This window comes from Carettochelys insculpta, chromosome 6, assembly GCF_033958435.1.
Source record: "Carettochelys insculpta isolate YL-2023 chromosome 6, ASM3395843v1, whole genome shotgun sequence".
NCBI classification, from domain to species: domain Eukaryota; kingdom Metazoa; phylum Chordata; order Testudines; family Carettochelyidae; genus Carettochelys; species Carettochelys insculpta.
Genome location: NC_134142.1, coordinates 122,998,036 through 123,022,432, shown reverse-complemented (window position 1 = coordinate 123,022,432; position 24,397 = coordinate 122,998,036). Strand labels below are relative to the sequence as shown.

The 24,397-nt window shown below is 49.4% G+C and overlaps 2 protein-coding genes across 2 annotated transcripts; both read left to right on the top strand.

Moving 5' to 3' along the window:
* The first annotated feature begins 9,117 nt into the window (after nt 1–9,117).
* Nucleotides 9,118–17,991, top strand: LOC142014918 (uncharacterized). Its single transcript, XM_074998195.1, has 2 exons — nt 9,118–9,135; nt 9,423–17,991. Exons 1-2 carry the CDS (start codon nt 9,133–9,135, stop codon nt 11,592–11,594), a joined length of 2,175 nt encoding a protein of 724 aa, XP_074854296.1. The 5' UTR covers nt 9,118–9,132; the 3' UTR covers nt 11,595–17,991.
* Nucleotides 17,992–18,291: 300 nt separating this feature from the next.
* TMEM265 (transmembrane protein 265) lies at nt 18,292–24,397 on the top strand. The gene is made up of 2 exons (XM_074998291.1): nt 18,292–23,474; nt 24,224–24,397. The coding sequence occupies exons 1-2, from the start codon at nt 23,259–23,261 to the stop codon at nt 24,380–24,382; spliced, it is 375 nt and encodes a 124-aa protein (XP_074854392.1). The 5' UTR covers nt 18,292–23,258; the 3' UTR covers nt 24,383–24,397.

Here is a 24,397-nt window from a genome sequence, read left to right as displayed (position 1 = left end):
CCCATGGAGCTGTTTTTCCTACTGAAGCATGTTCAGAACGTGTACAGAGATCCGGTGTAATCTTTCTTCAGAATAATGCTATGAATAAAGTGTTTAAAAGAAAAAAAAAAAAAGAAAAACTGACAGCACAGCCCCTGCCTCTGCGGTGTGGTTTGTGCCTCCTCCATCTGCCTGGCTCCTTTTCCATCTTCCCAGCCTCCTCTTATGGCTAGGCCTGTCTGTATCATGCACCACTGTGCTTTTTCACTTCTCCCTGCAGCATGGCATGCTCACACTCCTGGGATCTCTCATCTCACCTATTTCCTGACATTGCAGGGGTCTTGGGCAGTGGTGGCATCTCAGCTGTCTCCTCCTACTGCTTTTCTTGTTGGTTCACAACAGGACCGAAATGCTTTGGGCTGTCTGAAGTCATTGAGCTTGACACAGGAACTGGGGAGGGATTTAATGACCTGTGCTCTACAATCGGTTAGACTAGATGCTCTGTTGGGCTTTTTCTGGGTTGAGAAGCCATAAAACAGTTCTACCTGGAGCCTCGCCACAAATCCAGTGTTGACTCTTGTATCTGATGGCCAAGCTAAAATGGTGGTTTTGTGAGGAGACAGACTGGCTTCACAACAGTGGCCATTTAGCCCTGTATCCTGTCTGGCAGCCCCCAGCACTAGCCACTGAAGAGGACAGGGTGTGAACAGCCTGGTTAGCAGGTGTAGGGTAATCTGACCCTACTTCAAGTTTGCACCTTTCTCTCTCAAAGAATTAAAGATCCCCAAGAGGAGGTGTACTGTCCCTGGCAGATCCATTCCTAAGACGTGACCAGTCACTTTACCAGGTCTCTGAAAGTCTTGGTCCTTAGGTGGCAGGGAGTCTCCCAGACGAATCACAGTATTTGGAAAAGGATCTCTTTTGTCTCGTATTGAACTCCCCTTACTGCAATTCACTACTCTTGTTCACGTGCTGTAAGTTGAAGAAAACAGGCTCTCCTACTCAGCCCATCACTATTTTAAACCCCACCTCTCCTTTACCTCCTTTCTACCTCTAACCAATCCCATTCTTGTCACTCCACTGTGTTGGATGACTCCTGGGGATGGACACTCTCCCCAGCCTCACAAGATGGCACTTCCAAAACAAGAGCCTCTGCTGCATTTATTCTTTGGGCAAAAACATTACAGAGAAAATAGTTTAGAAAATAAAGTACCAGAAAGTTTCCTAACCATTCCTAGGAATGGCTTGTCGTGAAGGCTGGTGGGCCACCCTATTCTCAGCCCTTTCATAAGCATTGGGGCCACTCTAGGACCATTGATCTTCTCCCTTAGCTGAATCACAAAGCAGGTAGGCCCCTCCGCCTGTCTGAGCTCAGCCTTTTGAGAACAAAAGTCTCACTTGACCCTCAGCCTGCACAAGACAAGGCAAACGTAGTGCCCATCTTTAAAAAAGGAAAGGACAATCCAGGGAACTATAGACTCATCAGCCTTACCACAATCCCTGGGAAAATAATGGAGGGAATCCTCAAGGAATCTGTTTTGAAGCACTTGGAAGAGGGGAAAGTGATCAAAAGTAGCTAACATGGATTCACCAGGGGCAAGTCCTGCCTGACCAATCAGATTAGCTTCTATGACGAGGTAACAAGCTCTATGGACATGGGGAAGTCAGTGGATGTGATATACCTTGACTTCAGCAAGGCTTCTGATACGGTCTCCCACAATATTCTTGTCCATAAGTTAAGGAAATATGGATTGGATCCTTGGACTGTAAGATGGATAGAAAGCTGGCTTGATGGTCGGGCCCCATGGGTAGTGGTCAATGGCTCAATATCTGGATGGCGGTCTGTTTCAAGTGGAGTGCCGCAAGGCTCGGTCCTGGGGCCGGTGCTATTCAACATCTTTATTAATGACCTGGATGAGGGACTGGGTTGCACCCTCAGCAAGTTTGCGGATGACACAAAACTAGGGGGTGAGGTAGATACGTTGGAGGGTAGAGAGAGAATCCAGAGGGACCTGGATAAATTGGAGGACTGGGCCAAAAGAAACCTGATGTGGTTCAATAAGGAGATGTGTAGATTCCTGCACCTGGGGCGGAAGAATCCCAAACATTGTTACAGGCTGTGGACCAACTGGCTCAGCAGCAGCAGTACGATGGAAAGGGACCTAGGGGTTACAGTGGATGAAAGGCTGGATATGACTAAACTGTGTGCCCTTGCAGCCAAGAAAGCTAATGGTATACTGGGGTGCATTAGGAGGAGCATTTTGAGCAGATCTAGAGAAGCAGTTATTTCTCTTTATTCGGCACTGGTGAGGCCACATCTGGAATATTGTGTCCAGTTTTGGGCCTCCCAGTATAAAAAGGATGTGGATTTGCTGGAGCAGGTTCAGCAAAGGGCAACAAAAATGATTAAGGGTCTGGAGCACATGACCTACGAGGAGAGGCTGAGGAATTTGGGCTTGTTTAGTTTCCAGAAGAGAAGACTTAGAGGTGATTTAATAGCAGCCTTCAACTTCCTTTAGGGGAGCTCTAAAAAGGAGGGTGAGAAACTGTTCTCAGTGGTGTCAGATGGCAGAACAAGGAGTAATGGTCTGAAGTTGAAGAGGGAGAGGTGTAGGTTAGATATTAGGAAAAACTACTTCACCAGGCAGGTGGTGAAGCACTGGAATGCATTGCCTAGATAGGTGGTGGATTCTCCATCCCTTGAGGTTTTTAAGTCCCGGCTGGACAAGGTCCTGGCTGGGATGACTTAGTAGGGGTTGATCCTGCTTGAAGCAGGGAGCTGGACTAGATGACCTCCTGAGGTCCCTTCCAGCCTTATGATTCTGTGAAACCCTGCCCTTGATCCTGAGAGGGTCAGGCTTCGAGGGCTAGGAAGCTACGTGCCTGGGCACAGGAGCTTTCATAATCACCCCTTACTGGGTAGGGGAGAAAGCCCAGTGAGCAAGAACACACATTGTCATCACCTGTATTGCTACAAAGGGCTGTGAATAATCTATGCCTCCTACTGTCTGCACTCACTCAGTAATAGTGGCTTTTAGGCTTCAAACTACACTGCTCCCCAAGGATACCACATGGATGCCACATCTGTCACATGCCTTGTACAATTCAGCCAAGTGACGTGCATCTTTCACGTCCTTGTATGGCTCAGCTGTGGGCATGGCTCATCATTGTGCCGATAGTAAGCCACAACCCAAACACTGACACTTCCCCATGCGTTCAGTGGTACTGGTGCATGTGGGACAGCAGCTGCCAGGCTGGAGTGTGAGAAGAGTAGGAATTTTTTGTCCTACTCTGATGACTGACTCAGGGTCTGTTCTGACTTTGTACTGCTCCCCTGGAGGGAAAGTTCTTTGCCTGGGTCAGAGGAGATCAGGGATTGGGTTTGAGTCTCATATTCTAACTGAGCCCAGAAAGCTCAGTGAGAACTGGCTGGAGTCTACACCCCTGAAGGGCAGCCCCTGTGCTGGGAAGAGTCACAATTGGGCCATCAGTGGAAATGCCCTGCAGCTGGAAAGAAAAGCATGAGGTGCCAAAGGAATTTGCAGGGAGATGGACCTCAATAGAGCAGGGCAGTCCCGGACCATGGCTTGTCCCAGTGGGGATTCCCTTTGAAGCTTTGCTTGTCTACACTGCCCTGGCTCCTAGGTGACTGAAAATCTGGTCCTTTGGGTGCATTTTATCCTATATGATAGCAATTTCTGTGAGGAGATCAGAGTTTCTCAAATCAGGGATTCTGACCCAAAAGAGTTGCATGGGGTCATGGTTTTGTCCCCGTTACTGCCTTCAGAGCGGGGTAGACAGATAGGGGCAGGTGCTGACTGAGGGCCCTGCTCTGCAGGTAGAAGTAAGCAGAGCAATGTCGTACCATCCTATCCCTGTGGCTGCTGGCAGCGACTGTCTTCAGAGCTGGTTTTCCAGCCAGCAGCCGCTATCCAGCTTTCTGGCTCTGAAGGCTGCAGTGCCCTCAGCAGCAGTGCAGAAGGTACAGGTTGAACCTCTTTTCTGGCACCCTTGGAAGCCGATCAGTGCCGAACAACAGACTATGCCAGGCCCTGAGAGGTCAATATTGACGAGCAGCATTAACACCCCTTCCACTGCTTACTGGGCTCTTACCAGACTTTTACAGTAAACCCTTGATTTAACAGACCATGATAGAATGGACTTCAGAAATAACGGACACTTTCTGCCAACGCCCCCCACCCCTCCTAAGTAAATCCCAGAGACTCACCAGAACGAACCACTGGAGGAGCTGCATGAGTGACTGGAGCCAGAGCAGCCAGGAGGGGGCTGTGGCGGTGTGCAGGAGCTCTCCTCCCCCAGCCCCTTGTGCATGGAGCATGTTGGCGCCTGCCCACCGTTGCCTGCAATGGCGGTGAGCAGCAGCCATGGTGCTGGAGGCTGCTGCCCACTGGCAGGCTGGTAGTGACCACGCTCTACCTTTCTGTGGGCAGCTCGGAGCCAGGGGCTGGAGGAGCCCCAGCAACTGAGCGCGACAGGAGGTGGAAGGAGCTGGGCCAGCATTCAGCTCCTCTCCTGGTAATTGGGACAGAGAGAGATGGAGGTGTGAGGGGAAGAATGGGGCAGGAGGTGGGAAGGGGGGCAGAGGACAGGAGTGAGTGATGGACTGGGAAGGTCAGTGCATCATCATACACTATAACCATTTGGGTATAACAGGCTTTTGGCATTAACAGACACCCCTTCCCATTAGTCCATTAAATTAAGGGTTTACGGTGGTGGTAAACTCCAACTAAGTAACAGCACAGACCACTAAGCGCCAGGCCTGGTGGCTGGAAACAAACTATGAAACCATGGGGAAACGTTGCCACACCCATGGTTAAATGGACAGCCTGCGAACTAAAATCATGCGGGGCTATGGATGATGCTGGCCTAGAGAGTTCCACCTGTAGCAGTATTGCACAAACCTTGTAATACCCCCGCAGTCCCCCTACAACTCGTTTTTGGGTCAGGACCAGCATACCCTGTAGCTGCGCCCTTGTGTGGCTGCTCAGGAGAGATTCAAATGCCATTTGTCTGATTAGCAGAGTGCCCACTGCTAGTGTTTTGTTTCTGCTGGCGGTGCACATTCACACAAGTCTCGGGTCACATAAAAACTTATTCCACACGTGGGTGGAAAAGGTTAGAGGGATAATTGTCAGGACCCTTCATTAAAACTTGTGAAATTTCAGAAGTAAAGAGCTGAAATCAGGAAAATTACAACTCTTAAAATCCTATGACCATGAAATTCACCCCTACAGACTGTGAATTTGGTGGGGCCATATTAATAGCTGCTGCCTTGTTCAGAAAGGTTGACCAGCATCACTGCTAATACCCTGTAGGCTGTCTTGCTCCTAGGGGTGGCTGATCTCTGTTAACTTCACTACTGAGAGATTGTGTGCTGGAGTGCAAAGGCCTACTCAGGGTGGGCACAGGGCATACCCTGGGGATACATCTGGACACTGGGAACGTGGATGGCCAGCACAAGCCCTTTGAACCCACACCACTCCCTCTCTGCTCTCAAATGCAGCTGGTGGAGTAACAGCCCAACACAGGAGACTACTCAAGACCTTTTGATTATTCTCTGTGTGTGTACACACGAGTCCTCTATATTGTGTGGTGCCTCTGAGCAATCCAGATCCCCACTCTGCCTTGAGGATACCCAGCATTCCACCTGCCCAAACCTTGAACCCCACCTGCACTGTGGCCACCCCCAGACCCTACCCTCCCTGCACCCCACTCCCAGCCCATGTCATGTCCTGCACCTCTCCCGCTCTATGCCTTGCCTGCCCCACATCCAGCCCGTGCTCTCTACCTGGCCTGAATTTTTTCCTACCTCCACGCAATGAGACTTAGCCCTATTAGAACTCACAGTACTTGTTACAACCCCTTTGCCTGGTAAGCCCCAGTGCTGTGTATCAATGACCTCCTGGTCAGGGTTCCCTCTAATTTTTTCCCTCCGTGGGCAGAATAAATTTTGTTATGTGCACATATGTGCCACCAATAGAAACACAGGCTGCTGACTGTGGGTGCTCTGCTAATCAGCTAGTTGGCACCTGAATCTCTGTTAAGCAGCCACCCAAGCTCAGCTTACAGGGGACACTGGCTCTTGCTTTCCATATTTACCACTCCCCCAGTTTCTGTGTTGCCTGCAGGCTCAATCAGGGATGAGTTAGTTTCGTGCCAGGTCACTAATAGAAATATTAAACAGTGTAGGGCCAAGATCTGATCCCAGCAGCCCCAGTCACGCTATTATATCCCTACCCCCTGGAATATCTCTTGCTGAGACACAGCCCCATGCTCCCCACTATACCTGCATCAAGGCAGCTCTTTTCCCCAGCTAGTCCAAGCCCCTGGAACCTCCAACAGCAAGATGGCTCAGGTCACACGGGCACCACCTGGATCATCACTGCTGTCTTTGCCTCATCTCCCATGGGTTCCCCAGTGCAGCTGGTCCTCAGGCCGAGTGCCATCTCCTCCCCTGTAGCTCCCCCAGGTCAGGACTGGGATACAAACCAATTGGGAGGGACAGCATAGGCAAGACGCAGGCACAATCTCACCTCTCTGCCCTGCCCTGCTTCGGCTGCTGCAATTCCTGAGGCAGCTTCCAGCTCTGCCCTGGAGCAGGGGAATCGGGGTGCTTGGGTCTCAACAACTCCAGCATGGTGTGCTAAGCAAAGAGCAATGATGCAGTGCCCTGAGGCCCCACTCGCACTGTGGGGAGCCCAGGACGGGACACTCTTGTCTTCACTGGGTCCCCGTTTTGGGCTGTGCTTAGCATCCCACAGGTGCCCCATGAAGGCAAGGTGGCACTGAATGCCTGGGCACAGCCCATTTCTCAGTTCCCAGGACTAGCAGCTGCTTCAGCCAGCAAGGCCCCATCCTCCAGTGCCCCCAAGGGTGGAGGCAGACCCCATATCTCCTTCCCCTGGCTGAACCAGTCAGTCGTCCCAGTTTGTGGGTCACAATCACGTCCCCTCCTATTCCCAGGTTTAATTTCTTGCCTCTTTCAGAACTCATTTCAAACACCCTCCCACTTCACCTTGAACAGTCCGTTAGCATAGGAGCTACCTGCTTAAGCAAAACATCCTGCTCCTATGAGGCTAGGAGAACCTTTCCAGCAGGGGAAGAAGAGCTCAGTGTGGCTTTAAGCTCATCTCTCACACAAACATAAGGAAGCCCAGTACCAGTTCATCTCACCTTGTGTCTCCCATTTTCAAAGGCATGCTCCCAGCACAGAGCACACACTAGCCCCTGGGCTTCTCAGTCCCACTGCTTTCCTTGGTACCTCTCAAAGCCCTGCTGGGTCCTTACTGGGACTCTCAGGTGCAATTTAACAGACTTGGCTGGCAAATCATCCACCAGGTTCAAGCCAACAGCAAGGCTCCTAAGGGGAGTAACTACCCCAGACTGCCAGGGCAGCTGTGAGTGTGGTCTGCTATAGGAAAAAGCAGGAAAGGAGAGAGGATAGGGCGGCCTGGATGACCCTGATGGGGAGCTTCCATCTCTACCAGGGCTACACACTCTTAGGAAGAACACTGAGCAGATGAGGAGGTGGTGGGGTGGAAGGTGGTGCCCCACCATGGGAGAATTGTCTCACCTGGTAGCAGAGTCCTGAGCTAGGATCCCAGCTGTGCCTGTCTTCATCTGCCTGTTGTCTGCACCCCCAGGAGTTCCTGGTTCAGGTTTGGCAGTGCCTTAGGGCTGGGCTCAGCGGCTCAGTGTGAGCTTGCTGACTTTGATTCAAAGCTGGCCGGCTGCCTCCTCAGACACACCCACCGTCTGGCCAAGCCCAGACCAGGACCTGGTAGACGTGCAACCTGGTTCAAGCAATGGTCCCTGGGCCTCAGACCTCCTGGGTTCTAGGCCTAGTGCAAGGCAGGGAATGGAGGCTGTATGCTAGAGCAGAGGATGCCCTGTGAGTCAGGAGGACTAAGTTCCTAGCCCCTCCGTGGTCCCTTAATGCAGGTCTCGTCATCTTTGTGCCTCAGTTTCCCTTTTTTGTCAAGGACATGTTTCTATTGAAATTCGCATGCCTCTGGGGTGCATAACAGGACAGTTGTTAGCAACAGGCCAAAATCAAGTCTCCGGGCAGGGAGAGCTGTACGATCAGCTATGGCTGTCTCTTGCAATCAGCTTGGGAGCTTTCCCCTTTCCACGGCCTGGCAGGGCCTGGTCCGGTCCAGCCCCATGCATGGGCGGCGGCAGCCCAAGAGCCGAGTGTCTGTCACGTGGCAGTGGGTGAACGGCGGTGTGAGGACACAGGCCCCCCCCCCCACATCCCTGAGGGCGCAGGTAGGAGGGGGCCTGCCTGGGCACTGCCCCCACGTCTGTCTGGGCGGGCAATGCCTTCCCCGGCCTTCATGTCCCTCTGCCTCTCGGCATGACCGCAGCGTCACGAGCCCGACAGGCCCCTCTGGCCTGGGGGAACCTGGGCCCTGCCTGGGGGGGGCCCAGAGCCGCCCCGCCCCCGCCAGCCAGCCCAGGAGAGCCAGGCTGTGGCATAACATGACGGGGGCAGCACGAGCTCAGCCATCTCCATGTGACCAGGCTACAGCTGTGACCTCTTGGCTGAGGGCCCCTAACACTGGCTTAGGGTCAAAGCTCACGAGCTAAATACCCTCCCTTCCCTTTAATCCCGGAAGCTGTCCAGTGACGTGTGCCCCTCTTCCAACCGTTGGCTGGTTCGTTCCCTGTTCTTTGCTTCTGATTGGTTAATTACTGGGTATTAATGTGCTTTCTGCATGTCTGATTGGCTGATCCGTACGTCACTCATAATGCCTCTCTGCCTGTCCAATGTTGATCGAGTCCCTGAGTCGTCACTCAACTTCAAGCCCCTCCCTTAGCGTCTGCTTGGCCACACTGCCCGACACTCACCCAGCTCTGGAGTGCGATTGGTTTAACACATTGCCGCTCAATGCTTAGGCCCGCTCCAGTTTTGCCCCGTAGCCAGTGACAGTCCTCTCTTTCTGGCGCGCGCGCGCTGCCTTGGCCGGAAGTGGCTTCGGCGCGGTCCAATCAGCGCTGGGCCTGGCAGCGCGGGTCGGAATCGAGGAGGCGTCGCGCGCGTGAGCGGCTGTGGCGTTGGAGCGGGGTGACGGTTGGTTGGGGGAGGGGCGAGTGGTATCCGGGGAGGCAGTTGCGGGGCGGCGGCGGCGAATGGTATCCGGGGAGGTAGTCGGTGGGGGGAGGGGCGAATGGTATCCCGGGAGGTAGTCGGTGGGGGGAGGGGCGAATGGTACCCGGGGAGGTAGTCGGTGGGGGGAGGGGCGAATGGTATCCGGGGAGGCAGGTGCCTGGCTGGAGGAGGGACGGGCTCGCGAAGGAGGGAGGAGCAGGGGTTGGGGCTCTGATGTTTCAGAGGGGACATGAGGCAGAGTGGGGAAGTACAGATTGTGGGAGGGGTTGTTGCTCCTCCCTACTTGCTGTCTGTCTCTCCCCTTCTCTAGGTGACACGCAGGGCAGTGTGCCTAGCCCAGGAGAAGCTGACCAGCATGACCCAGGACATGGGACTCGAAGACAAACTGCCAGACTTGGGTGGTGCAAGGGAGTTGGACCAGAAAAATAACAGCAGCGGCACCTGGGCCAGCCACATCTCAGAGCTGGCGCTGTCCTCCACAAGCAAGGCACTGCTGCAGAGCAGCACCCTGCCCACCGGCCGCAGGATTAAGGTGGAGAGCCAGGCCGAAGGCTCTAAGCTAGAGATGGCCGCCAACCTGTCCTCAGTGCCCCTCAAGCTTAAACGGGGCCGCCCCCCCAAGAACAAATCTGTGAAGCAGCCAAATCAGGAGAAGATGCAGGCCCCGTCTGGTACCCTTAAGTCCCGTGCAGGGAAACTAGAGACCAAGGTGCTTGAGCCTTCCTTGTCCAGCAGCAAGAAGAGCAGTGAGAATGACTCTTCCCTGGAGAAGCGCAAGCGTGGCCGGCCTCCCAAGGCACAGTGTGTCCCAGTCAACCCCAGCTCTGAGTCACCCCACAAGCGGGGCCGGCCTCCCAAGGCCCAGAGTTCTCTGGTCTCCCCCAGCGCTGAGTCTTCCCACAAGCGGGGCCGGCCTCCCAAGGTTGCCCCCACTACTGAATTGCTCCGCAAGCGGGGCCGGCCTCCCAAGGCCCAGAGTTCTCTGATCTCCCATCGCACTGAGTTGCCCCACAAGCAGGGCCAGCCTCCCAAGGCTGCCCCCAGCGTGGAGTTGCCCCACAAGCAGGGCCAGCCTCCCAAGGCTGCCCCCAGCGTGGAGTTGCCCCACAAGCAGAGCCAGCTTCCCAAGGCTGCCCCCAGCGTGGAGTTGCCCCACAAGCAGGGCCAGCTTCCCAAGGCTGCCCCCAGCGTGGAGTTGCCCCACAAGCAGGACCAGCCTCCCAAGGCTGCCCCCAGCATGGAGTTGCCCCACAAACAGGACCAGCCTCTCAAGGCTACCCACAGCACTGAGGTGCCCCGCAAGCGGGGCCGGCCTCCCAAAGCCCAGTGTTCTGTGGTCGTTCCCAGCGCGGAGTTGCCCCGCAAGCAGGACCAGCTGCCCAAGGTTGCTCTCACCACTGAGTTGCCCCGCAAACGGGGCCGGCCTCCCAAGGCACAGTGTTCTCTGGTCATCTCCAGCACTGACTCACCCCGCAAACGGGGCCGGCCTCCCAAGAGCAAGTCTCTAGAGAAGCTGAGCCAAGGGGAGGCACAGTTACCATCTGGCACCCCTAAGTCCCACATCAGGAAACTGGAGACCAAGGCCCTTGAATTGGCCTCACCTGAGGGTGACACAGACAGCAGTGAGAGCACCTCATGCCTCGAGAAGCGCAAGCAGGGCCGACCTCCTAAGGTGCACCGTACCCTAGTCGCTCCTGCTACTGATTTATCCCATCAGCGACACCGGTCCTCCAAAAACAAACCCTCAGACATCAACAATAGGGAAGTGCAGCCATCACCTGATGTCTCCACGCCCCGTGTTGTTAAACTGGAGATCAAGATGCCTGAACCCTCTTCTCCAAGGAGCAGGACCTCAGAACTTCAGGGGGAGGGGGAAGCACAGCCATCCCCCAGCGCCCCAAAGCCACGTGCCCAGAAGCCAGGAACCAGTGCCTCTGAACCAGCCTCAACCTCATCTAGGAGCAAGACAGTAAACAGTCAGAATGGCTGCCCTCTGGAGAAGCCGAGGCGGGGCCGACCCCCCAAGGTGCCCTGGGCCCCGGCTGCTACCAGTGCTGAATCACCCTCCAAGCGCAAGCGGGGCCAGCCTTCCAAGAGCCCAGCCCCGCCCCACATGGAGGTGGCAGCCATGTGCTCCGGGTCAGTCTCGGACCGTGACACCTCTGCTGAGAATGAGCCGCCTTTCCCTGGACGCAAGAGGAGGCGGCGATGGAGGAAGGAGGAACCGGTCCAGGCTGGCAGCGAGAGCTCATTAGATAGTGAGGACGGCATGGCTCCACCCTGGCAGAAAGAAAAAACAGAGATGGGCAGTGAGACCTCGACCCTGCTCCCACCCCAGAATGCCATCCCTGAAGCAGAGCCAGATGGCATCTCAGCTGGGGAGAGCAGTGCCTCAGAGCACCCTCCAAGTTGTTCCACCCGCAGCACAGCAGCAGTGAGCAGTAGTAAAACAGGACTTATGAGTGTCTCACTCAGAATGTAGAAGAAAAAAAAAAAGAAAGGAACAGGCCTAATAAGAAGAGAGAGCAACCTTTAAACCTTCAAATTCCCACAGCACTGATGAAGATATATTAACTCAAAGGCTTTGATGTTTATGGTCTGCTCCTTTCTTTCCTTCTTCATGCCTCACTAAACTCAGGGTGCCAAAGTTGTTGCTGTTGGCTGTGATTTGGAACTGTTTTCCTCATAACCTTGCTTTCCAGTTCTATGTGGGTATGTAACGTCCCTACAGAATTCATACCTTTCTAAAAAAACTGCCCTGATCTTGCTTCTTTCCGAGATTGCTTCCCTTGCATCATCCTTGCCCTTTTATTATAAAGGTTTCCTAGACTCCAAGGCTGGAAGGGACTGTTGAGATTCATCTAGTCTGAGGTGCTGACTTTGGCCATAGGCTCTCACCTCTCATTTCTTATAATGTTTTCTCTCTCATATTCTGTGCTCTCCTAGAATTATTTGTGTGCGCGCACACTTGCATGCTTCATCGTTTTCTTTGTATATGTCTGACCTCACCCTTTTCATTTCATTACTTGGTTTAAAAGGTACTCTGTTCTTACCATCATCACTGGTAAATTCATAAATCTTGAAGTGCAACCTCCCTGTCGGGAATCAGATCACAGTCTGCTGCAGGAAGGGCAGAGATATTCACCGGTATGTTCGTGAACAAAGAGTTGTCTGGCTCCATCAGTGAAAAAATATCACTAAGTCTTGCTAAAGCAAGTGTTCACAGGGTAGCAAGGAAGTGGTGGGTTCTTTCCCTAAAATTGTGGGCACTTTTGTTTTACCATTCAGCCTTGCAGAGACTACCTAATTTGTAGGCTCTGCAGAGGTAGATTGCAGTGTTGTCAGATGCAACAAAACTGGAGCCATCAAGAATCTTACAAACCAAAATACAGAGCCATGGAGAACTGCTTATGTAAAAAGGGAACAAGGTACTAGTATGAGACAAAATATGGAAATATTTGGTCCATTGTGTTCCCTCAAGAGGACAGGAAGGCACTGATAAAACCAGCCAAAATTAAAGACAGAATTGTAACCAGAGATCAGAAATGTTAAATAAAACTGGGACAATTGTTTAATCTGTATCCAAAATGATCTTAACAACAGTGCTGAATAAAAATCCAGCATGGTGGTCCACACTGTAGATTCATTTTGTAGGTCTGTTACCTACAAGCAAAACAAAATAAGTATTTTTTGCTTCGGCAGTTGCTTGTGTGTTGGTAGTCCAGATGTCCTCCTATTTGGCCTGACTGGCAAAATTGAAATCAGATCAAAGAATTACATGTACAGGAAAGCAAACCTCACAAAATTGTCTTTTGGGATAAGGGATAAAACAGAAGTTCCACGGTCCATACTGTGCTCAGGACAAGTGGAAATGATGAACAGAACCAGTGAACTGATGATGAGAGAGTTTGCAACAGTCTCACTCCATCACATCACATGGTAATCGGGACTGCTTTGCTAGTGGAACAAATTGCATTTTGTTTGAAGTAACGATGCATGGAGTAATAGTAATTTTGAGATGTCTGTGAAAAACTAATGGTAAGCAGTGTTGAGAGAAAAAAATGTGTTTTATGCAAAAATGTCAAGACTACTTTAAAGGACGTGTGCATAGCTTAAGAATTAGGACTATTAAAGTGAAAAGCAAAAGTGTATTTTGACAGAAAAGAAAATTACTGTAAAGTAGAAGACCAGGCCATGCTTCTGTTGTTGGAACATAATTTGCATAGTAAATGGCTTGCTCCCATAAAGCTGAAGATAAATTAAGCTTATCTGTGTGTGTAAATGGATTGCTGGGAATAAGAGAAATGTGGATGAAGTTTAACATGCTAACCATTTTCAGCTGTTTTAGAGGCTCATTGACCAGGTAAAAGATACTGAGACTTATCAGTGCATGGTGAAGAAATCCCTCAGACATCAGATGGGAAAGGATAAACTTGCAATGACAGATGAGCCACTTACACTTCTGCCTACTATGTAAGAACAATTGAGTATACAGTTGGCTATAGGGATGTTATACTGTTCTAAGATGGGACCATGCTCCCTTCATAGCCAAATCATTACTTCTGTTTTCATTGCTTTGTTTACTAATGTGCAATTTATGCACAGGTCTATTCTAAATCTTTTTCAATGGAATATTGCTGAATTTTTCCACCATGTAAAAAGAAATATATTGTTGCTGTCTGAACCCTTGTCATTAGATGTAATGGCATTAGGCACAAGTTTGAAATCTGGGAGCTGCTTGAGAAGCTTACATAGTCTGCAGTCATTCAGAATAGGCAACTCTGAAGTTTTGAAGGAAATACTGATTCCATTTTAGGATTATTAGAAAGAGGCAAGTCTATGTAGAACAGGGGAGATGTAGAAAATATAAGAATATGCATTAATTATTTCAAGCACCGGATTATGGAAACAGTTTCTAAACCAATAATATGGCATTAATAGCCTAACTACTGAGGAAAGGTACAGTGTGGATAATAAGAATGACATTGATAAACTGCTCAGAGTAATGAATTATTTGTAATAAGTAACATGGCATAGGTAAGGAGATGATTTGCATGATTTGTGCTAGCTGTGTTCACTGCCGTCATCAGTTTGTCAAGTGATCTGAAATAAATTTCCTGATTTTATCAAGGACAATGAACTAAACTGGTTTTCACTCAGTGTACCTCCAAGGCTCTTGTAAACCAAAAACTTCTCAAATCCTGTAAAGAGATTCCCTTGTGCACAGTTTGTGATTTGGGTTCAGTGACACCTCACCATAAAAGGTACTTACTGATCTAAAGTCTTGTTCTGTGTTGACCTCCATGTACTGAAACTTAGTGCTACCATGGTTAATAATTTGACATTCGTCCATTCATTTGGTTACCCAGAAGAAGACATGTACAAAGAGCATCAGGATGTACCGCAGCTATTGGTATTTCTTTCAGCAGTATAAACCTGGGTCCAACCACATGTAGGCTGCTGCTGTCTATTGGTACATGTGGCTGTGTAAAGTCTTTGACATTTCAGCTTTGCATGTGGCCATGTCAGCCTGACATGCCTCAATCAGATGGGTGAACAAAGTGCAACTGACTCTTGACCTGCAAAGTTTGCCAAGTGCTGATGTCTGGCAGTTAAGGTGACCTTGGCTATGGAAAGATGGTATTGCATAATAACCAATCAGAATTACCTTTGGAGACCTCACAAGTCAAACCATAATGTGTAGGTTGGAACAGGTATCAATGAGTCTATTATCCAGAGTGAACCATGTCACCAGGATGAAAGTGAAAAATAATATCAGTTGTTTACCCTGCACATGAATTCACGAACCTCAAATGTAAAAGCATTAGATTGGAAAGATACTCATCTCAGTTAACAATGTCATGCACAAAGCAGAAAAAGCTCTAGATAATCATGTGCATGATGGTGACTTAGAAATGCTGTTGAACACTTGGATAGAGATTACTCTTGAGGCTTGAATGATATTGGTTTTGTACATACCAGTTTTGTTGAGTGTTTTGTTAGAACAGCATAAATTTCATTTTAAATGCTTTCACGTAGCTATGTACATGTTTTTTTTCCCTCCAGGGTGTCAGCCACCCTGTTGCTATAAATTGCAGAGGAAAGCACTTTTAGCAATATCGTATGTTTCTAGGCAGTTTTGTATATTTTGCTCTTAGTCTAAGTTGTGTAACTATGAAATAGACTCTTCTCATACTTGGTGTTCATGCTAAGACTACATTTGTTGATTTGTGACATCAAAGTTTGGTTTTGAAAGGTCCATATTTAAAAAGAAAAAGTTTCTTCTTTGCTAGTAATGCTTGTTTATGGTCTTCAGTAATGTGGTGGACCTCAGTCCCTGGAAAAACAAACCTGGTCAAGGGGCTGAGATCTAAATGAACATGGTCTCTGATAAATGTTAAGCAAATGAGTGGTCAGACCAACCCCATATACTGAGATGACAGGATGCTGGAAATTAAAACATGCCTACTTAAGGTATTTTTTCATTTACTCTTTCTTCCCTCTTCACCTGTGATGTTTCTCATGGTTTCCTTGAGGTTGAGTATGTGCAAGACAGGGAATCAATTTGCTGTTTACTTTTTGGTTACGCTTGGGTGTTAGTCTTCAGATCTATGTGAGACTGCCCAATCTCAGTTCGTATGATAAATTTTACGTGGCTTTGTGAGTACTGTGATCAGTGACTTGTGCACGCTAAATTAATCAAAGGCTATGCAGTGAACTTATGTTACTTCTCTTGTTTGTAAACCATAGGAACTGTTAGAGATGAGATGTATGTTCTGTTAAGGTTTGCCAAATAACAATTAGGCCACACCTACATTAAAGGGGAAAATTGAATTAAGATATGCAACTCCAGCTAAGTTAACTCCATCACTTCCCTTGTGCCTAGCGAGAGGCAGGAGTAAGGGCACAGACTGGGGAGCTCTGACAGTTTGATTGTGCGCGTCCCTACCAGGCATGCTAAATCAAACGCCAAAAGGTAGACTGCGTCAGCGTCAACCTTCCTCGGAGTGAGGATGTGCCTTAATCTATGAGATACAGGGTGTAAAGTCATGGGCATGATTGGTGCAGATGTTATGGGATAATTGGTCAGGATGTCTCTAGACCTTGAAAACACATGAGGAGAATACCTAACAATAGGGACGTTAGGTCTTTGATGTGATGGTGAGATCTGGGGGATTTTCTGCCTGTTGGTTAAGCTCATGATTTAGGAACAAATTGAAAACTGCTGTGAGCCTGTACCCAAAGATGGCACAGTGCTAACCTTTGCTTTTTCTGAATTGTGCCAATCTATCTTTGCTTAATAAACTGACCAAAGGGGCGGTTAACTGATGTATCATTGGTCAGTATGTCAACTGACCCCTCAGTGTTCTGTGTAAGGGAATACAACATTTCTCCCTGTGCAGCAGGACTGGAGGGAGCAGGGGGTTATGTGGCTGGGGAGCTGTGAGACCAAGCCTCAGGAGAGAGGCAGGGGAAGGCTCTTAAAAATAGGAAAAACCACCAGCATATCTTCTGCCTCTGTGTTGTGTGTGCCATTTCCACTCTCCCATTCCCTGAAGGCTATGTCCATCTCCTCTGACCTTCCTCTGTCGTGGGCTGCTTGCCTGCTAGAAGCATGTGGGTATCTCACCTGATCAGTTCCCTCCCACTCCACACCCTGTTCTCTGCCTGTCTCTCACATCAGGGCTGAAATGATTTGCTCTAATTGAAGTCATTTTGCTCAACGCAGCAAGAAATGGGCGGCACTTTTGTAAAAAATACAGGGTGTAAAACCTTGTTAAAGCAACTGCTGTCTCATCTTTTTTAGGGTTCTTGTTGATTCTTTAACTTGAAAAGAAGTTATGGGAGTTGAATTGGATTAAATATTCTTGACGCCGGCAGGAGTTTAAAAAGTAAGAATAGTGTTGGATGTGGCTCTGTAAACTAGAACTCTGGTCAATATGACCATGTAGGTTTCAACCACAATCAAAAACACTTTTACTCTCACTCAAAACAGGGTCTCACTGACAAACTGGTATAAGCAACTTCAGTGCTGCTGAAAACCTTAAAGCTAAACAGAAGACAGTCTGGTCAGTAATGCAGTAGTCACGCATGGAAGCATGCTTGTTACCTGTTCCCCAAGGAGTGAGAATAGCCTCAGGTTCTAATGCTCCTAAGTAGCTAAGGTGAATTCCTACATTCTAACCAGGTGTGTAGGCTAAGTGCAGGTCAGGAAACTTGCACGCTTGGTCTCATTTAATGGCTGTATGCCTAGAACTTGACCAGCAGGTGTGACACACAGACAATACCCTGTAATGTCTTGAAAAATCATATGGAATGAAGAGGAGCTTTACTGAGTTAAAGTACCTCTTACTGAATTAGGGCTCGTGCCTGTGAGGCACAGGGTGTTAAAAATGTAGCTGTTTGCGTGATACTGGAACACGATGTACCCTCCAGTAAGGAGTGAAGTGCCAACAAACTATCTGCATTATCTGCCTTTGAAGCCCCCTGAGGAGATATGCATAGATTACTTCCAGCTGGATTCTCCAGGAACCCACAGACAACAGCTAAGATGGACTCAGGGCTTTCTTCCTGATCCAGAAAATGGACCACACCTTTGCTGTATGCAGAGCCCCAATCCTTAGGGGAAGATTGGAAAGACTTGGCCTAGGAGGACTCCTAAGACTGCATACTTGTCACTGAAGCTCTGCTGACCTTGTGATCGCAAGGAAGTCCCTGGGGACAAGGGTTGAAAGATGGCTCTTGCCAGAGCCCATGTGAGAGTTGGGGTGAACTCTGGTAAGCTTATTAATGTGTGTGCCGGTTCTTTTGTTGGTCTTAATGGTTTCTCTGTCATGCTTTGTACCTTAATAAAGTCTGCTTGCCTAGAAAAGCTGGTGAGAACATATATTGTGGGAAATTGCTGTGCCAGTCTCTGAAAAGAGAGCAAGCAGGTCTGTTTGAGCAGACTGCTGAGAGCAAAGGTGGGGAACTGCCCATCTTGGAAATTCTCAGCAGAAGTCAAGGCCTCCACTCAGGCAACAGCTAAGGTGCTGGAAGCCTGAGTGTTGGGTGTCCCCCACTGAACTGAGAGCAGACACAGCTGCACTTGCTCTGAACTGAGACGGTGGCATGGAATATTAATTATGGTACACACAGTGTTTATATTAACTAATTTCTTTAATTTCAAACCTGTACAACAGTATTGATTGGAATTTGCTACAAAACAAGGGCACACATTGTAACTCTGACAATCTTTACAGCTCATAGGTGAGCATGTATACTTCCTTACTAATTAGAAAACTAGTTTCAGGAAGCAGTCAGTTGATTGACTTGTGTCATCACCCAGCAGTGTGTTGTTTATATTCAGATTTTTGCTTGGCAGCTTTCAGCACTTTTACTATTCACAGTCAGAGATGATCTTGCAAACAGAGGTGAAGCGAAGGACACATGACCACAGTCTTTTCCAAGTGCTTTAGTAGGCAACTTGAATGGCTGGAAAATGGAGTCAGTTGAAGGTGCCTATCTGTGACAGGTACTTCATGTCACCAAGAGGACTCCTAAGGGATCAGCTCGGGATCTCAGTCGTCATCCTCTTTTCAGGTGTCGTCAGCTTTCACGAAGTTGCATGCTGAAGGAGACCAGCTGAGTTCCTTTTCTTGGAAGTGTTGGTGTCCGCCAAGCAGATGGTGAAGATTTGATATGTTCAACCAAAATGAGTCCTCCTCTCTCACCATCATGAAATTAAGTATCAGCTTTTTGAGATTTTTCAGCTAGGACTGGAACGTGCTCGTCTTGTGCAGCATGCTTCATCTCATCAGCTTGTGTAAAAGCTGTGTTGATACAACTAAGAACATACCTTGATCATGGCTTGTTTGTGCCAAACAGCAGATTACCTCCACAAGATGCTTTCTGTGGGCTCTTTACATTTGTTAGCCAATTTTTGCAGTCCTGCAGGCTCAAATTGCAGTTCCTCCATCACTGCTGCTAATGGCTAAAATCTCCAATGTAAAGTTCACATAGACACTCCACCATGTGCTTTTATGTTCTTTACACTTATTTCAACAGTCCATTATCCAATGCAAAGTCTCTTCAAGATCTGCTGTTCTCTAGCAGGCTGTAACATTTCATTTCTGGTCTCGTTTTAAGAACTCGGGTAAGGCCTTGGTGTGTACATACAGCTGAGGTGAGTGTACAAATTATCAACTGAACTGGAAAGCTACTCTCACAGCTAAATACAAGGTGAAGCAGAATATTCAGCATTTTGGTTTTGTGTTAATGAAAGAAGAGACAGTTAAATAAACAGTAGATTTCAGTGTTTAAGAGAGCTACAAAAACAGCTTATTTTTTCAGTTTTTCCTATGTGTGTTTCCTGGAGACTAGAAAAACCTGGCCTAACCGATCAAAAAACTTCTCTAACGGCAGTTTACGCAGATGGGACATAAACTTTGTAGTAGGCTCATGACTGCTCAATCACAAAAGTTTTATCTTCCAAGTATTGCTAAAAATCTGGTCAGTTCCAGGATTTGACAATGAAAAAATAAAACGTTAAAAGGCAAGTACTAGACCTTTGTGTCTGGGTACTGGGCAGAGATAAAGCTGCAGCCTGTGGCACTGTTGTGCAAGAGTCAGACTCTATTCTCCCTCCTCTCTTCCTGAAATGTGGTTTTGTGTGTAAAATGGCAACCATTTCCAGGTGCTCCTAAAGGTAGGTCTTTAATAACATCAAAGTTGTACAAAATAAACTATGAACTTTTAGAAGTTCAATATAGAAACAAAAAAAAAACAAACCAGAGATAAGTAAGCTGGCCTGGATTTTACGGGAACACGGAAACCTGACTGAAATCCTTTGTAACTGAAACAGTTGTGTAACCATTGTTGATTGGCTGTTCTGCTTTTGTGTGGCTCAGTGTTAGTCATACGTAAACTCTCCCCGCTTTCATGAGGCATTCTTTACCCTGCTCAATGGATTATTCGCACAGTAAACAAAATTAACAGAAGCACTGGAGGGTATACAGAAAGGACGATATTTTTAGCAATATCTACAAAGCTTAGAGCCCTGCAAGTGCTTGATATCCACTTTATATCCAATCTGTCTATGTAGATATCCATGGCTCATTTTTGTGGATATGTTCGTGGGTGTAGATATGAATTTTGTAACTGCACAGGGCTCTGCACATTCTTTGTTTTTATCACAATTAAGACCCATCAAGAATTTTATATATATATATATATATATATATATATATATCAGAAACCACTGAAATAATCAAACTTTACATTTTACTTTAATGCAAGCTAACTCTAGATACTTAATGCTGTCAAGTCAATAGATAAGAGAGCTGCAAAATGACTGAGAACAGGTTGGATAAGAGCCCTAATGTAGAGAAATGGGGGAGGGGAGGAGTTAAAAGGCACAGGTGAAATGGAAGTGGGTATGGGACCAAATTATGCAAAACCAGCCTGATTTCTTTCATTGATGGGCTAGTGACCTAGGGGTTAGACACGATAGAGGCTATATATCTGTATTTTAGTTAGGCTTTTGACACAATTCTACAAAACACTCTCATAAGAAAACAAGGATAATGTGGCTACATGCAACTACCGTAAGGTAGTGGAAAACTGGTTGGAACCCATACTATCCAGTAGGTAAGTCCTGGGTCTAGTACTGTTCAGTATTTCCATTAGTGACTTGGACAATGCAGAGTGTGCTTATAAAATCTGTCAATCACTCCAAGCTGTGAGGGGTTGCAAACACGTTAGAGGACAGGATTAAAATTCAAAATGACTTTAACGTAAAGAATTAGTCTAAACTCAAGTGCCAACTTTTACACTTAGAGAGGAAGAATCAAATATACAAAGTGGGAATTGAATGGCTAGGCAGCTGTACTGCAGACAAGGCTCTGAGTTTTAATGGATCACAAATACAATACGAGTAACCAACAGGATTCAGTTGTGAAAGTTAAAAAAAGGCCATTGGGGTTCTGGGGTGTTTTTAACAGGGGCATGGCCTGTAAGACATGGGAGGTAATTATGAAGCTCCACTCAGGACTGGTGAGGTCTCAGCTGGAGCATTTATGTCCAGTTCTGGACACCTCATTTTAGGAAAAGTGGACAAATTGGAGGAAATCCAGAAGACAGCAACAAAAATGATAAAAGGTTTAGCAAACTTGACCTAGCAGGTGCTCAAAATGGGTGTTTTCAGTCATGAGACAAGAAGACTCAGCTGGGACCTGATAAAAGGTTAAGGGCTGTTACAAAGAGGATGGTGATCAGCTGTTTGTCATGTCCAACAAGGATAGGAGTTGGTGTTGTGTGAAGACTTGGATGCCTGTCCAGCGTGTTCTTAGATATCTGCTGTGATGGAGAGGCCACAACCTCCCTAGGCAATTTATTCCAGCGTTTAACCATTTTCTTAATGTCCAATTTATCTCCCTTGCAATTGAAGCCTGCTTGCTTCTTTTCCTATACTTGGAGGTTAAGGAGAATAATTTTTCTCCTTCCTCCTTATCACGTCATTTTAGGTACTTGAAAGCTGCTATCAGGTCCCCTCTGTCTTCTCTTTTCCAAACTTAAACACACCCAGTTTTCAGCCTTCCTTCAGAGCTCATGTTCTCCAGATTTTTGTGGTTCTTTTGTTGCTCTTGAGCCTCCCCAAGCATTGCTGGGAACATGACACTTGTAAGTGCCACATAAGGCCATGGAAACAGGGTCATACCCCCAACTGTGCCATATAAGGCAGTGTGGAAGTGACACGCCCCCAGCGGGGTCATGTAAGGGCAAGGGGAGGTATCGCACCAACCCCACCTGCCCCAGGACTGTCTGAAGCCTAGGCCCCCAGTGTTTCCTGATTCTGCTCCCTGGAAAGGGAGCGGTGGCTTGTGACACATTTACTGGGCCTCAGGGCCACTCCCTGGAGAGACTCGTGCTGAGAGGAGAGACAGAGACACTCACCTGTCCTACTAGCTCTGCCCACACGTGGGATGTGGAGTCGCTGGCAGGGCATGGAGAGAGCAAAACTACCACCCTAAGAAAGGGGGCAGCCATAGCTGATCAGATGGTTCCCCTTGCCCCAGGAGCTAGCCCCAGTCCACTGACCAGCTGCCTTCTCTCACATCCCCAAGGCAGCAGGATGGCAACGCTCAAGCCACTAACCCATCCTGAATATCCACTCCGGGACCAGCCCGAGGAGCCGGGCAGGTGGGTGTGTCTGAGGCGGCGGCCAGCCAACTTTGAGTCAGAGTGAGTGAGCTCACCCTAGGAGGGTGGACCCAGCCCTCAGGAGGCACTACCAAATGCAGAGCGGAGCGGGAACTCCCAGGGGTGCAGACAACAGGCAGAAGGAGACAGGCACAGCTGGGATCGTAGCTCAGGACTCTGCTACCAGGTGAGACAACAATTCTCCTTCCATCCCACCCCTCCTCAGCTTCACCACCTCCTGTTCTCCGAGTCTGTATCTCCAGCAGAGGTGGGAACTCCCCATCAGGGCTCATGTGGCTTGTCTCCCCACTTCCCTAGACCAGACTCGCAGCTGCCCTGGTGTTAAAGGCCAGTTGTCCCCTTTAACACCCTGCTGTGGGCTGAAGACTCCCTGTCCCCTCCCCTACGGGGTGGCAAGCAGCCCAGGCTGTTAGGTTGGGCCTGGGCACCCCTTAAAGGACCTGGCAGGCTATGAGGGGTGCTGAAGAAATGGCACCTAGGGGACTGAGAAGCCCAGGAGTTGGGCTTGCCCTGTGCTCAGGACAAGGGAACAGCTCTGAACTAGAGACTGGGGGGCACTAGCTGGCTCAGCCGGCAGGGGGTTGGGGAACGTAGGGTCTTTCCCTTCTTGGGGGCAGGGCATGACTGGCACAGGCAGCTGCTGCTCCTGGAAGCTCAGGAATGTGCAGTCCATAGGGTGCCACCTCCTTCTCCAGGCAGCTGGGGAACCCCCTGCTGGGAGTGACTCAGGGTGATGGAACCCAGGGCGGGTGCAGACGATCCCCCCTCCGCACAGCCTGTGAGGGATGGGGGTGGGGAACCGGCCTCAGGGGAGCTGGTGAAGGGAGGGGGGCTCAATACCTCATCCCCAGGTCGAGGGAAGGGCTGGGAACAAGACCAGGCCTGGGGCTGCAGGAGCTGAAGCTGCGACACATGACTAGCTGGGTCTCTGTCCCGCAGGTGCCGCATGGGGGAGGAGATGGCGCTCGGCGTGGGGAACGGCTGCTCTGGGAAGCCCACGGGGGATGGGACAGAGACTGTGGTGATGATCCAGGCGGGGCCCTCACAGCCTGAGCCGTCTGCCTGGAGCCCACGGCCGCGGGCCCTGCGCTACCTGGCCATAGGTAGCATTGTTTGTGGCTGTTCCTGCCTTGGCGTGCTGGCCCTAATCTATGCTGTCAAGGTGAGGGGATGGGGATGTACTGGGTAGGGGGCAGGGCCATGTCTCGATGTTGGAGGTTCCCAACAGTGGGGTAGGGTGGGGTATTGGCCAGTGTCTCAGTGCAGAGAAATACAGGGGGGGGGGGCAGTGCTGGGAGATGGGGATGGACCTGTCTCGGCGCTAGGAGCTCCCAAGGACAGGGCTATAGCTGGGGGCTGGGACAGAAGTCTCAGGTATTTGGGGCATGGGGCTACTGGGGGCTGGAATACAGGGAGCATGGGCCATGTCTTGGTGCTGGGAGCTGCCAAGGACTGAGATATAACTGGGGGGGGGAAGGAACGGGGGAGAACTTTCAGATATTGTGTGGGTGGGACATGGGGGCCATGTCTCAGTCCTGGGGGCTACCAGGGACTGTGATATGGGGGAAGGGGGCGCACAGGGCCATACCTCAATGCTGGAGGCTATCAGGGACTGTGATATGGGGAGGAGAGGCACACAGGGCCGTATCTCAGTCCCTGGTAGCCCACAGCACTGTGATATGGGGGATGGGTACACACAGAGTCATATCTCTGTGCTGGACCAGGGACTGTGCTATGGAGGAGGGGAGGGGCGCACAAGGCCATATCTCAGGGCTGGAGGCTATCAGGGACTGTGATATGCGGAGGGGGCACAGAGCTGTGTCTCATTCCTGGGGGGCTACTAGGGATGGGATATAGCAGTAAGGGAGGATGACAGGACTGTGCTAAGGTGACTCTCCTCTTTCTCCCCAGGCCAATGAGAAGCAGAAGACCAAATCCCCTGATGCGGCTCTCTGGGCTCGCAAGTCCTTCCGTTTCTCCCTACTGAGCATTGGGGTCTGGGTGTCTCTGCTCATCCTGGTGCCGCTGCTCATGGGGCTCATCTCCTACCTGATTGCCAGAGCCGAGTGATTTCCTGACACATCC